This window comes from Pyrus communis, chromosome 14, assembly GCF_963583255.1.
Source record: "Pyrus communis chromosome 14, drPyrComm1.1, whole genome shotgun sequence".
Lineage (NCBI taxonomy): Eukaryota > Viridiplantae > Streptophyta > Magnoliopsida > Rosales > Rosaceae > Pyrus > Pyrus communis.
The window spans coordinates 18,189,432-18,204,153 of NC_084816.1; the positions used below are offsets into that span (position 1 = coordinate 18,189,432).

Here is a 14,722-nt window from a genome sequence, read left to right on the forward strand (position 1 = left end):
CACACGTAAATTGGTAATATCATGTAATTTCTTTATCTACCTGGTGCTGTGCTTATGGTGTTTTGACCACAATTTTATATTGTTATTCAATGATAGTCTTCTTTTGGCCCAATCGAGATTTCCTAATAGAGTCTGAGTAGACATCTTACAATGATGACTCATACACAAGTAATAACCGCCTATAAATGAGGGAATACAAACGAGACGCTATTCATACATATATCGAATAAGTAAACGTCATATTATGATGGTCAAAGCCTATGAAAAATGGGAATTATGTGCAATTAAATTCATGGGGAAAGGGGAGATGAATTCCGTGACAATTCTACAAACTTAAATTGGATTTTTTGCTCCCCTAAAACATGAACTACATGAAATTATCTGACAAAAAAAAAAACCCTATACAATGACATGAAAATTATAACATGGGAAAGGGGAGATGAATTCCGTGACAATTCTACAAACTTAAATTGGATTTCTTGCTCCCATAAAACATGAACTACATGAAATTATCTGACAAAAAAACCCCTATACAATGACACGAAAATGATAACATGACCTTCGTAATTTGCATTGGATGAGAGAAGAAGGCCTACAAAATATCATAGTGACTCAAGAAATCCAGTTTTTGATAAAACAGCATTCCTCACTTTGCTGAGATCCCTCCCTTTGAGGGTCCTCCCTGCACCTTCACAAACAGAAAAAGAAGAAATCTGACTCCTTGCAAGCCTCCTAGCAAAAAACTCATGAGGGGGTTCCTTTGGATCATACTCCTCCTCCTCCTCCTCCTCCACCACCTCATAATCATCACTGCTATCTCTGCCGCCATCATCCCTGCCTTCATCATCATCGTCACCGCCCTCATATTTTCGCCAAGAAACATTCTTGGAGGCCTTGTTTGGTTTCTGACCGTACAACTTGGACCAATCAGGAATGTTGACAGGTGCTGATTGCTGCACAATTTTGGCTTCATGATTGGTAGTATTGCTGCTGCTGCAGCTGCTGCCACTGGCGTAATTGTGGCTGCTGGGTTTTGGAATCATTCTTGCAGCAGTTGGGAGGTGCCTTGCTACAGAAACATTGGAACTTTTGGATCCAGTAGCCATGTCTTTACTATTGTTCCTATCTTTTAGAACCTCCCAAACATCTTCTTCCTCAAAGTCTCCATCTCTCAAGGCCCTCCAAACTCCACTGCCCTGCCTTAATAGGCCATACCTATTGTCCATTGCTTATTATTCCCTGCCTACCTATCCACAGAAATTGAAATACCAAAAAAATGAATAAAACTTGGAAACACAGAGATTACTTTTTCTGCGAGCGATATTTGAATCTAGTCAAAACTATGGAGAGGGAGATTCGAACTCGGGTTCAGAAGAAGATTATGTAGAGAGATCCTCAAAGATTACTTCAGAGGGTTTAAAAATGTGTCTCAGTTGAGGGAAATAAGAATCTACCTTTCTATGATTGAGAACCGCCAGGCACCACAACTTTCCCAAGATTCCAATCAAAGGGGTATCTCTGCAACATGGGAAAGCAAACATCAAGTTAAAGAGAGAGTTTCTGAAGATGATTTTCTTTTCTTTTCTTTTCTTTCCCCAGAAAAATGAAAAGCTCAAGGAAGAAAATGGTTTTGACAAGAATCTTACCCGAGGGATGATTGAAAGAGTCCCACTTGGAAGGGGTAGAATTTATGGAGAAGTGAAGCAGCAGCCACAGGCCCACAGGTGCAAAAGGGCGGTGAAAAAGTGGCATGAATAAGACAGACCTTTTCTAGGACTCCCAGTTGATGGTTTTCCATGAATTTACTTTTGGTTCCCAAGAACTTTTGACTTTGAATTCAAGAAGAAAGGAAAATAAATACAAAAAAAAAATATATTCCTCGTTAAGGGTGTGTGTGGTAGCAAAGGTCTTTGAACTTTACTTAATATTTAGTGTTTGTCGCTCTTATATTAGTTTTTCTCATCCTCCAACTTAAATATGCTTTGCATGAATGGTCATTTCATCAAATCCTTCTTTTCCGTCAAATTTAAGGCTATAGTGCTCTTTTTCACACAAAAACAAAACTAATTTATTTTAAAAAGAGAACTACTTGGCTCCTTAAGGTTAAAGATGAGTTGACTTTGTGGCAGTATTCACAAAATTTTGTGTTTATGATCATAATTGTTCATGTTATAAATCATTATGTAAAGATCATCTCGGCAAAAAACCCTTTAAAACTAAGATCATTTAGTCAATTCTTAAAGAGTTTCAATCATAAGCATAAAGTTCTGTGAATAAGTCACGAGATACTTTAAGGGGGAGTTTTTCTTCAGGAACCAAGTCTTTCTCTTTAAAAAAAATTCTTATTTTGTGAATGAAATTCCTATTTTAACCCCCAAGCTTAACTTAATATGAAAATTGACGAAGTTAACGAAAAGATTAAACTTAGTGGTATAGATTAGGGACTTTGCTACAATGTAGCCTTCCATGGTGAATATAATTTGGGCAGGAGGGATCTTCCCGGGTGATGCTATTTATTTATTATTTGGAGAAAAAGAAGCAAACAACTAAGTTCATCTCCAAAGAACATGTCAAATTTTAAACATAAAATTTAAATTTGAAGGCTAAATGTGGCACGTTCATCTTTTTAAAATTTTGTTTCCTACACGATATGTATGACATCCCACATCCCCCAGGGGTGTGATCCTTATATGTATATTCTCATCCTTACCTAGCACGAGGCATTTTGGGAGCTCACTGGCTTCGTGTGACATCCCACATCGCCCAGGGGAGTGATCCTTAAATGTATATTCCCATCCTTACCTAGCACAAGGCCTTTTGGGAGCTCCCTGGCTTCGGGTTCCTTAGGAACTCCGAAGTTAAGCGAGAAGGGGGCTAGAGCAATCCCATGATGGGTAACCCACTGGGAAGTTGCTCGTGAGTTCCCAAAAACAAAACCGTGAGGGCGTGGTCGGGGCCCAAAGCGGACAATATCGTGCTACGGTGGTGGAGTGGCCCCGGGAAGTGGTCCCGCCCGGGGCCGGGATGTGACACTTCGGGTTCTGTAGGAACTCCGAAGTTAAGCGAGAAGGGGGCTAGAGCAATCCCATGATGGGTGACCCACTGTGAAGTTGCTCGTAAGTTCCCAAAAACAAAACCGTGAGGGAATGGTAAACCCAAAGCGGACAATATCGTGCTACGGTAGTGGAGCGGGCCCTGGAAGTGATCCGCCCCGGACGGGGATGTGACAATATGTTAAATTTAAACTATTATTAATTACAAATTTACTTTTCATAATTGTGATAAGTATTTTCAAAACAAAAGATAATAATTAAAAGAGAGCTTTAAGGATAAAGACTTGAGTAAAGTTTATTTTAACAAAAAAATTAGGGAACTTTAACGAAAAGCTCCTGGTACAGTTCACTTTAACGAAAAATCACATTTTTACACTAAAAAGTCAATCATGGTACTATTCACTTTACCTTTTATTTTGTCTTTATCGTTAAAACTCAAAGTTTTCAAGTCATTTTCATTAGTTTTCTTAAAAAAGTATCCTATAACTTTATTAAGTGAAAAAGACTTAAACTTTAATGAAAAATTTTAACGAAAAAAATCATCTAATAACTTTATTTAATGAAAAAGGCTTAAACTTTAATGAAAATGACAAAAGTTTAATATAATAAAAATAAAATAGAAAAAGTAATAAAAACTTGACGTGCGGGTACCTGCGCGTCTATCACATATACTTTTTTTTTTAAACTGAACGGTACTACACTATTTCAGAAAATTAAACACGAATTATTTTTGAAACTAAACACAAGTACTACAACTATTTCTAAAATTCAACACGAGCACTACACTATTTCTGAAACTGAACCCAAATAATTCCAATCTCATATGTTCTTAGCACTTGTTTGTTTTGTTAGCATAACAAGATCAGTTCACATATATGATTTGTGTGTACACTTTAATTACTCATGTTTGAGTTTATAAAATCACAATTGGGACCTCTAAAGTCCTTCTTTGCTGCTTCCAAATGATTAGAGATTCATGTTGCTGCTTTCAAACGAGAAGCCTACAAGCATTTGGAACCTCTAAAGTCTTTCTTGCCACTTTTATTGACAGAGCTTTAATACTTTAGGGATGGATTATATACACCATCGTACAGCAAGCTTTCTTCTTCATTTATATATCTAGGATTGTTATGCTCACTGACTTCTTTGAATTTAACAATACTGGGACGCTTCGATGATTTGTGGTTCATGATCCCCCTTCACATGTTCAGCTATCTTGTTCTGATTCTTCTGAAGGACAACTGGAGCAAGAGAGCAACGGGAGGAGATGGGACAGACGAACGGCGGAACGAGAGCAAGGAGAGCCAAGGATAAATGCTTCTTCCACGCGCTTGAAGACTACTATTTTTTTATTTTTTTTTTATTTTTATTGTCCTTATCATTAAATAAAAAGAAAACTAATGAAAAGAGCTTGAAAATTTTGAGTTTTAATGATAAGGACAAAATAAAGGGTAAAAGGAATAGCACTAGGATTGACTTTTTAGTGTAAAAATGTGGTTTTTCGTTAAAGTGAACAGTACTGTGAGCTTTTTGTTAAAACTCCCCTTAATTAAAATTATAAGATGACTTTTGGTGAAAATTCAAAATTTTGAAATTCTTTTCATTAGTTTTTCTTAAGGGGTGTTTTGATATAGGCGCCTCGTTTTTTAATTTTTTAGATTAAACAAACACTCCTTTTGAAAATTTGATCAAACATTTTCCTAAAATTTTGGTTATTAATTTCAGTTTTTCACATAAGCTCAATTTTGTTTAGAATTTTAGTTTTTCACAGCTTTTCCTGGAAATTTCGTTTTTTTTTTCTTTCTTTTCCTCTTATCCCTATATTTATGCATTTATTATCCATCTCTATGCATTTTTTTTATTGTTTGTCATAATTTTACTTTTTTTTTTTTTTTTTTTTTTTTTGTGAATATAGTAGAATATGTATAATAAAATTGTCAGATTTTATTATTTAGAAGACCAATACATAATAAAGATTTGTTTGATTATATAGCTATGTCTAGTTACCTATAATATGGACACATTTAATTTTATAGTGGATCTGATTTTTTGGTACATTTGAAATCAAAACGTACCAAAAGGGTTACATAACAATGGGTACATTTGGTTTTATGGTACATTTGAATTTTTGGTACATTTGGTTTCTCGGTACATTTGAAATCTAAACGTACCAAAAGTCGATACTTTTGTTCTCAAATGTACCATAAGTTTTAAGTATATTTTTAATATATTTATACTTGAAAAAATATTTATTGAAAACTTTTTATTGAGACATTTTTAATAGAAAGAGATTTTTTTTTTTTTTTTTAAAATACTGAAAATAAGGTAATGAGGAATTAGTTAATTTATTTTTTATTTTATTTTATTAAAAAAATGTCATCTAATGCGTAGAAGGGGATTGACAAAATTAAATTCCTATATAGGCAATTAGTTGCTAAGCTACCTTATGCCTGTCACATCCCAGCCCGGGCGGGACCACTTTCCGGGTCCGACTCCACCATAGCATGATATTCTCCTCTTTGGGCCCCTAGCACACCCTTATGGTTTTGTTTCTGGGACCTCACATGAGAACTTCCCAACGGGTCACCCATCATGGGATTGCTCTCGCGTGCTACTCGCTTAACTTCGGAGTTCCCATAGAACCCGAAGCCAGTGAGCTCCCAAAAGACATCATGCTAAGTAGGGATGGGAATATACATATAAGACTCACTTCCCTGGGCGATTTGGGATGTCACAATCCACCCCCCTTAGGGGCCTGACGTCCTCGTCGGCACACCACGGCCATGGTTAGGCTCTGATACCAAATTGTCACATCCCACCCCGGGCGGGACCACTTACCTGGTCCGAATCCACCATAGCACGATATTGTCCGCTTTGGGCCCCCAGCACACCCTCACGGTTTTGTTTCTCGGAACTCACACGAGAACTTCCCAATGGGTCACCCATCATAGGATTGCTCTCATGCGCTACTCGCTTAACTTCGGAGTTCCCATGGAACCCGAAGCCAATGAGCTCTATAAAGGCCTCATGCTAGGTAGGGATGAGAATATACGTATAAGGCTCACTTCCCTGGGCAATTTGTCACATCCCAGCCCGGGGGTACCACTTCCCGGGCCCGCTCCACCACCGTAGCACGATATTGTCCGCTTTGGGCCCCGACCACGCCATCACGGTTTTGTTTCTGGGAACTCATACGAGAACTTCCCGATGGATCACCCATCTTGGGAATACTCTCGCGCGCTACTCGCTTAACTTCAAAGTTCCCATGGAACTCGAAGCCAGTGAGCTCCCAAAAGGCCTCATGCTAGGTAGGGATATGAATATACATATAAGACTCACTTCACTGGACGATGTGGGATGTCACAATGCCTCTGTATAAATGCATTTAAATTAATGACATGAAAATTAAATAAATAGAAAAGTATTGAGATGACAATTGATCAAAGCACCTTAATCAAATCTTTAAAATGAATGAATGTTTAATCTGACAACTATAGAAAAGATGTAGGGCATTCTAATTTTCCATTTTCTTAATAAAAATGATTAAAACAAACATGAGAATTGTTATTTTCACTCTAAAATCTCAGTTGCACTCTAACACCATCTCTAACAATGGGCAAAATGCCAAATTTCCCCCTATTTCCCCCCCAAACCCACTCCAACCCAAGCCAAATCTTTGGGCTAAAAGCCAAATGTCAAAGTTGGGCCAAATACCCCCCCATGCGTGACACACCCCGACCCAGAAAGTCCACTTGGACCCTGAATCGAGCTGTGCTGGCCGACACCTGGAAGGTGACGAAACCATAAAATGTGATAATGTATAAAAAGTGAATGAATTTGAATATAAAAGTGTCTAAATACCAGAGTGCGCTACGAGTGGGAGCGAACCCATTTCACACGCGATGTCAGAGCATAAGTAAGGTACAGCAGTGTGGGTAAGAATCATACCCTAAAAAATATCCATCAATACTAAGATTCGCCACAGATTCTTGTCGATACAAACTCAGCAGTTAAAACCTGGAGGGCACCAAACAGAAGGTGTGAGTAAGCAATAAAACCAAGCTTCCCAAAGTTACTACCTCTCTAAAAGTAATGCCCCTAAATGTAAAACCCGTATCGTTTTCCATAAGACAGTACAACATATATACATATATCCAAACCATACTCAGAAATGACCAAAACCACGGTTTGCCATCAACTCCACCATACATTAATAAGTAGGCCAAATGAACTAAATCAATACAAAGTGATATATCAGTCAGAGTCATCTAAAATGACTTGTACATCTTATCCATATCTCATTAATCATGGCTAGCATATAAGTCGGAGTCACCTATAGTGACCTGTACGACTTATCCATATCTCATCAATCATGGCTAGCATATAAGTCGGAGTCACCTATAGTGACCTGTACGACTTATCCATATCTCATCGATCCTGGCTAGCATATAAGTCGGAGTCACCTAAAATGACTTGTACGACTTATCCATATCTCATCAATCATGGTTAGCATATAAGTCGGAGTCACCTATAGTGACCTGTACGACTTATCTATATCTCATCAATCATGGCTAGCATATAAGTCGGAGTCACCTATAGTGACCTGTATGACTTATCCATATCTCATCAATCCTGGCTAGCCAATAGCTCAATAAGTATACCTGCACACGAGTCGGAACCACCTAAAGTGGTATGTACGACAGGACTGGGTGTAAATAAATACGCTCAAGTGATACGATCACGTGAAGACTGGGCGAATAATCGCGGGTCATCTACGAGTCGGAACCACCTAAAGTGGTCTGTACGACAAAACTGTGCACCTACCTTGAATCCAAGGTGAGCGTAAGGTGCGGGAGGTGAACATCACGTGAAGGACTGTGCCTTGGCCACGGGCGGGAGCACTAACACCGTGGTGCAGGTTTATGAGCTCTCAATGCATCTCAATATAACAAGTGCAACTCATGGCAACCAGTACGACAGTATCGAAGTTGCCTAACTCATAACTATAGTCATGCTATAACGCAATCGATTCAACTATTACCATAAACTCACCTGAACTTACCTGGGTGTCCTGAGTTCACCTTTGCACTTGAAAGCATTCCCAATAATTATATGCAAGTAATATACATATAGATATATCATGATGCAATCTACTACTTAACCATGTCGTAGCATTTTCAATTATAAACAATATGGTGTGAAGTGTACAATCAGTAACGTCCTACTCCCAAACTACTTATTTTCAGGGATAATTATTCATGACAACCCAATTAACTCTAATTTAACTAACTAATTCACAAAACTAAAACTTGCCTTTACAAATTTCCTTCGCATTACTCAATTTCCCAAGCAAGGCTTTTGTCTCAAATATTTTATGGCTGCATCTAACGTCTCGTTAGACTGCCTACGTACCCTAGACAGGGATCAAGCCATTCGTAGTTCATATAGTACTTCAAGCATTCACAATAAATATGTATGAAAGTAATATGCCTAATCAATTTAAAAGTATCGATAGAACTCTCAATAATATGTACGATAAAAAGGAAAAGATGCACTCACCTGGAGTCCACGCTATGATTCTCTAGCGCACGCATCGAGTCGTCCTGAATGATTGGTCCCTGCCATGAAGTCCAAAAGTGGACGGAAGATGGTCAATTTTGCCCACGAAGCCGGCGGGTGCCTAAAACTTCCCGACATCGATTCGTCGTCTACGGTGGTCCAACGGGGTCAAGGTTGGTTGGGTTTTGCTTCTGGGATGATGGGCTACAAAGCCCAAGTGGTGGCATCGGCCATTGCTTTGCCGATTTGCCGGAAAATTGAGAAGGGTGGCCGGAGCACCATTGATTTTCGTCAACTTTCGTGGCCTCAAACCGCCTCATACCATGGTTAATCAAGGTGGTTCTTGGGTGAGTTTTGTAGAGGGGAATGAGAGCTTCAAGATGGTGGTGGTGGCATCGAAAAACTCCACCGGAGTTGGCCGGAATCGGCCTTGGAAAGTGGGTGGTCGCGAGGAGGAAAAACCCACGGGAAAGCTGGGATTTTTTTTTTTTTTTCTTTTCTTCCCTTTTTCTGATTGGGCTTCACCTTAAATAACCAATTTTTGATTGAGGATTTAATTTAATCAACACTAAACCTTGAATAACCAATTTCGAACGTCTGTAACTATACCGTTATAATCCGGACTCGCAAACGGCTTTCGCCTATGCGTTCACATCTACGAGTATTACGATAATATGTTAAAAGAATAAGTCATACGTCTCTCTAGACGATGGTTAACAGAAGTCAAAGTCCTTGCCTCTAGGGCAATTTCGTAAATTCACGCTTTTTAAATAAAATAAAAACGTAAAATTTGAAACGGTTTGTCACAATGCGAGTGAACTCGCTGAAACTTGGGCCACTCTTGGCCCGCCCACACGCGTACACGCCCCACACACTGGGCCTGCAATGCTTTCCCGACAAGGGTGGGCCCCGCAGTCAGGTGGTTGTCGGCCAACATCATCATCCCAACGGTTATAATTGACATCCAATGGCTGGGGTTTAAGGATCGTTGGTTGATCCAACGGTCCAGATTCAAATTTATTTTTTTTAGAATATGTCATTTTGAAATACATTGAATTCAACGATTGAGATCGAATATAATCAAATCTAACGGTAAAAAAAAAAAAAAAAAAATCTAACAGCCCAAATTTAAATCCAACAGCTAAAATAATTAAAAAAAATTATTTAACTCAAAATTCACCAAAAAACTCTATAAATACCTATGTATTTGTTCAAAAATTCACACAAAACTCAAATTTTTCCTACAATTCTTCCAATTTATCTTTCTACCATTTCTTTCCATTTCCAAATTGGTGAAAGTTGAAGTTAGCCCAAGGTTGAAAGATTAGTGAATTGTGACATCCCACATCGCCCAAGGGAGTGGATCATGTAATCCTTATATGTATATTCCTATCCCTATACCTAGCACGAGGCATTTTAGGAGTTCACTGGCTTCGGGTTCCATGGGAACTTCGAAGTTAAGCGAGTCGCGCGCGAAAGCACTCCCAGGATGGGTGATCCATCGGGAAGTTCTTGTGTGAGTTCCCAGAAACAAAATCGTGAGGGCGTGGTCGGGTCCCAAAGAGGACAATATCGTGCTACGGTGGAGTCGGGCCCGGGAAGTGGTCTCGCCCGGACCGGGATGTGACAATTTGGTATCAGAGCCTAACCCTGGCCGTAGTGCCGACGAGGACGGCGGGGCCCTAAGAGGGGTGGATTGTGACATTCCACATCGCCCAGGGGAGTGAATCATGTGATCCTTATATGTATATTCTCATCCCTACCTGGCACGAGGCCTTTTGGGAGCTCACTGGCTTCGGGTTCCATGGGAATTTTGAAGTTAAGCGAGTCGCGCACGAGAGCACTCCCAGGATGGGTGACCCATCGGGAAGTTCTTGTGTAAGTTCCCAGAAACAAAACCGTGAGGGTCATGTGATCCTTATATGTATATTCTCATCCCTACCTAGCACGAGGCCTTTTGGGAGCTTACTGGCTTCGGGTTCCATGGGAACTTTGAAGTTAAGCGAGTCGCGCACGAGTGCACTCCCAGGATGGGTGACCCATCGGGAAGTTCTTGTGTAAGTTCCCATAAACAAAACCGTGAGGGCGTGGTTGGTGCCGAAAATGGACAATATCATGCTACGGTGGAGTCGGGCCCGGGAAGTGATCCCACCGGGGGCGGGATGTGACATGAAAGTTGAAGGCTTGCTTTGTGGAAAATTTAGTAATTTTTCAATATTTATCAGAATTTAAATATTTTTAGATTAAAATGTTCATAAAATTAATTTACGATAGTTTACATATTTTTTTTTTAAATTTAATTTAAGAAAAAAAATAGTCTAAGTTCATTCTTTAATAATTATGGGCTAAAATTTTAGCCCAAAACAGTTGGAGCAGAAAAGCTGTTTCTGGGCTAAAAGCTAAATTTTCCGGGCTAAAAAATTTGGCTTTTAGCCCAACCATTGGAGTTGGTCTAAACTTTTTATAATTAAAAAGAAAAATAAACTAAGAGTGCAAAATGAGATTTTTTGAGTGCTAATAACAGTTCTCAAAAATATTTATTAATTATTTAAAATATATTTGAAGTTGTTGTCGAATTTGATAGCAACCACTTTTGTTGTCAATCCATATCATGCCACACAGAAATTGATATTTTAGTTGAAAATCATTAATGCTGTCTTTTTGTTACTGTTATTGCTGATGTAGATTATTTTACTCCTCATTTGGAAATGCTCAAATGAGTGGCTAAAGTACTGAGGACGCTGAATTGATTGATTACTTCAAATTCGCAGTTGTTGGTGGGATGCCTTCCTTTCAACACCCACTTGGATTTGTTGAGTTATTTATCGTTTCATTTTTTTTAGATATTATAATAAATAATACAGCAATATTCCGATGCACAATTAATTAATAAATTTTTCTTTGCCTTCCGTTGCTGTGTCTACTTCCTCAGATTTGATTCCTCATTTTTCTTTAGGCAGCAGATGTGCACATGTTAAATTAGGGAAAAGAGTAATGATATTCATATCATATTTTTATACCAACTTAGTAATATTTGATGTGGACAACCACATCATTTGAAAAATTTGCAAAACCCAAAGAAATGAAGGAGAAAAACTCCTCGAATACTACAATCATCATTTAATTAACTAATTTTTCTTAATTATTAGTTTATTAAATAATGAACTAAATTAAAAAATCTGATTAATTCAAATGATGTGGCTGTTCACATCAAATGTCACCTAAGATGAAATAAAAATAATGTACAAAAACATGATATGAACAACATTACTGTTTGGAAAATGTTTACTTCCCCAATTGTTAGATTCTATAATTATACATTTATATGCAATGAATCAGAGTCAACAGCTATGACTTAAGCAATTGTTGTAAGGTGTAACCAAATATTTACATAAATACTAAGGAAAGGAAAATGGTTGAATGGAAAGACTTAAGGAGTTATATTTAGTTACAAGTTTAAAAGGTTTTATAAGAGATGATAAATTCAAGGGTATTTAATCAAGATTTTAAATGAATCTATGGAAGTTTATGGTTATTGAACCAAAATATTGAAGTAGTTCATAAAATTTCGTGCATATTCAGATATTCAATTAGGAATTGATTTTAAAGTATTTTAAAAATTGAAAATTTTGATGAATTTAGAAAGATTTTATAGTGTATTTTAAGTTTTAGGAAATCAGGCCTCTCCCCTAAGATTTTGAATAAATTCATATGGAGCCTATGAAACTCCATTAGAATTCCATCGAACTTCAGGTATTTATAATTCTTTTAAAAACCTTCAAAATCTTAATTGATACATCCCCTAAATGTAAAAAAAAAGTAAGGGAAACTAATGAAAATGACTTGAAAACTTTGAGATTTAACGATAAGGACAAAATAAAGGGTAAAGTGAATAGTACCAGGATTGACTTTTCAGTGTAAACATGGATTTTTCGTTAAAGTGAACAGTACTAGAAGTTTTTTTTCGTTAAAATTCCCAAAAAAGTAAACATAGAAGTTAAAACAAAAAATTCGACAAAAAATTTAAAATGAAAGAGAAAAGAGAACTACTCATCAGCTGAAAAAATAAAAAAAACACAAAGCATGCAAATCTTATTTAATTTATGAGCAAATGTTAAGTAGACCAAATTTGCAAATCATATAACATGTCACCAATATAAAATAAGCATGTTAGTCAACATTTAAGTAATAATTCAATTATCAACAACTGCATCACGTGATTTATAAAATTCAATTCAAATATTTGATGTTCATAACATACCTTTAATTTATAAACACATATACAAGAGAGAGAGATATCAAAAGAAGAATTTTGAGATTTTTGGGGAAATTTTGAGCCGTTGAGGACATTTTAAGAAGGACAAAAACGAAAGAAAAGTGATGCATGCGCGTGTAAATTGTAACGAAGAAGTGATGAGTCGAATCAAGACAAAAACAAAATAAAATTGTGTGATTGAAAGGGAAATCTAGATGGAGATAGATTCTCTGCCTTTCATTTTCTGTATCATTTTGTTTGTATGGTCACGGTTAAGTTAATATTTTATATTACTATTCTTTTTTATTTTATTATTTTTATAAAAAATAATATAAAATATTGACGAAATTTAACCGTGACTATACAAAATAGAAGAACATGAGAAGACAGAGAATCTACCTCCAATCTAGATTTTGGAATGTCCTGTTGTAAACATCAATGTGAGTCCCCACATGTAATGTCGCGAGCCGTCATTCACCGTATTTGGACGTACCAAGTTGCATCTTTCGTGCATGCCAAAAGGACAAAAAGCACGAGCAAATACCGTCATTTTCTTGTCATTATTTGATCGGAAGATATAATACAAAATTGAACACAGTGATATTCTATAATTTATATAATGAATCTTATTTAGTGAGATAAGATTTTGTTGTTGTATTCGATTAGGATGTTGACAGATCCTAATGGATTTATAAATTGATGAATTTTGATGAATCTGTATTCAATTGAGATTTTGAGAGATTTTAATTCTTTTAATGAATCTAGAGGTATTCAATCAGGATTTTAAGTGATTATCTGAATTCAATGTGTATTCAATCAAGATTTTAAAATAGTTTATTAAAATCCTTAAAAATCCAGATGTATTGAATTATAAATTTAAAGAAGTTTATAACATTATAGATGTATTTAATTAGAATTAGAATTTAAAGAATTTGGAAAAGTTGAGGAATGAGAGGGAATTGGAGAGATTTTGTAATATATTTTAAACATCCAGAAATCTCACATCTCTCCATGAAATTTCGAGGGAATTGAATCAAAATTTTACATGGAATCTCTCCAAACCAGTTAAAATCCATAAAAATCCATTAAAATTTCTCAATTTCCTAATTGAATACACCCTCAATTAATTTCTAGTAAAATTTTGAGTGAATTTCCTCAAATTCGTAGGGGTAGAGGTGCTATTTGTAAATGTTTAAAATACACTCTCAAATTTTCTCAAATTCCCCAACTTTTTAAAATATTTTAAAATCAATTCTTGCTAGATACACACCTTGATTGTTAAAAACTCTTTTAAAATCTTGAATGAATATACTTAGACTTTCAAATAATCACTTAAAATCCTGAGTACTCCTAAATTTGTAAAAAATAATAATTAAAAACTCTCAAAATTCCAATTAAATTCACCCCTAAGATTACTTGAAAAAGAAGCAAAAGAATCTTAGGGAAAAGGGGTCCTTAAAACTTAATAATTATCAACAAACATCAGAATCAAGTTGTTGAATCTGATTGCTTATCTGGTGCAATGATGTGCACTAGACGGCTGCGGCCGTGACCGTCATCCAAAAGTGGGGTCGCGACAAATTGACACCATAAACTTATATCATGGGAAAATCAAGAATCGAAGAAGTCATAAATACGGAAGAGAAAATGACAAAAGGATCAATTACCCCTCTTAATCAAATCTAGACCAGAGGATCAATTGCCCCTCTGAATCAAATCTAGTTCTTGACTTTTATAAGCACTGAATTACTGATTGTATTGTGGGATTCACATACTGTTTTATTTTGTATGCGTTGATAAACACATAAAGAGTCAAGGATCAAAATAATTTCAATACTCGTTCCGCCCAAGTAAA

General features: G+C 36.6%; 1 protein-coding gene across 2 annotated transcripts; it reads right to left on the reverse strand.

Annotated features, from left to right (window-relative positions):
• Positions 1 to 251: 251 nt before the first annotated feature.
• On the reverse strand, positions 252 to 1,732 carry LOC137716215 (protein S40-7-like). Of its 2 annotated transcripts, none has more exons than XM_068455634.1 (3): positions 1,647 to 1,732; positions 1,455 to 1,518; positions 252 to 1,247 (listed from the first exon to the last, which is right to left on the reverse strand). In XM_068455634.1, exon 3 carries the CDS (start codon positions 1,224 to 1,226, stop codon positions 603 to 605), a length of 624 nt encoding a protein of 207 aa, XP_068311735.1. In that variant the 5' UTR covers positions 1,227 to 1,247; positions 1,455 to 1,518; positions 1,647 to 1,732; the 3' UTR covers positions 252 to 602. The 2 variants fall into 2 exon arrangements, with proteins under 2 accessions (XP_068311735.1, XP_068311736.1); XM_068455635.1 differs by having other exon boundaries at positions 252 to 1,243; positions 1,647 to 1,730.
• Between the last annotated feature and the right edge of the window lie 12,990 nt (positions 1,733 to 14,722).

Coding starts and splice junctions, on each gene's coding strand:
- LOC137716215 (XM_068455634.1), bottom strand. CDS start 1,226: ATGGACAATAGGTATGGCCTATTAAGGCAGGGCAGTGGAGTTTGGAGG.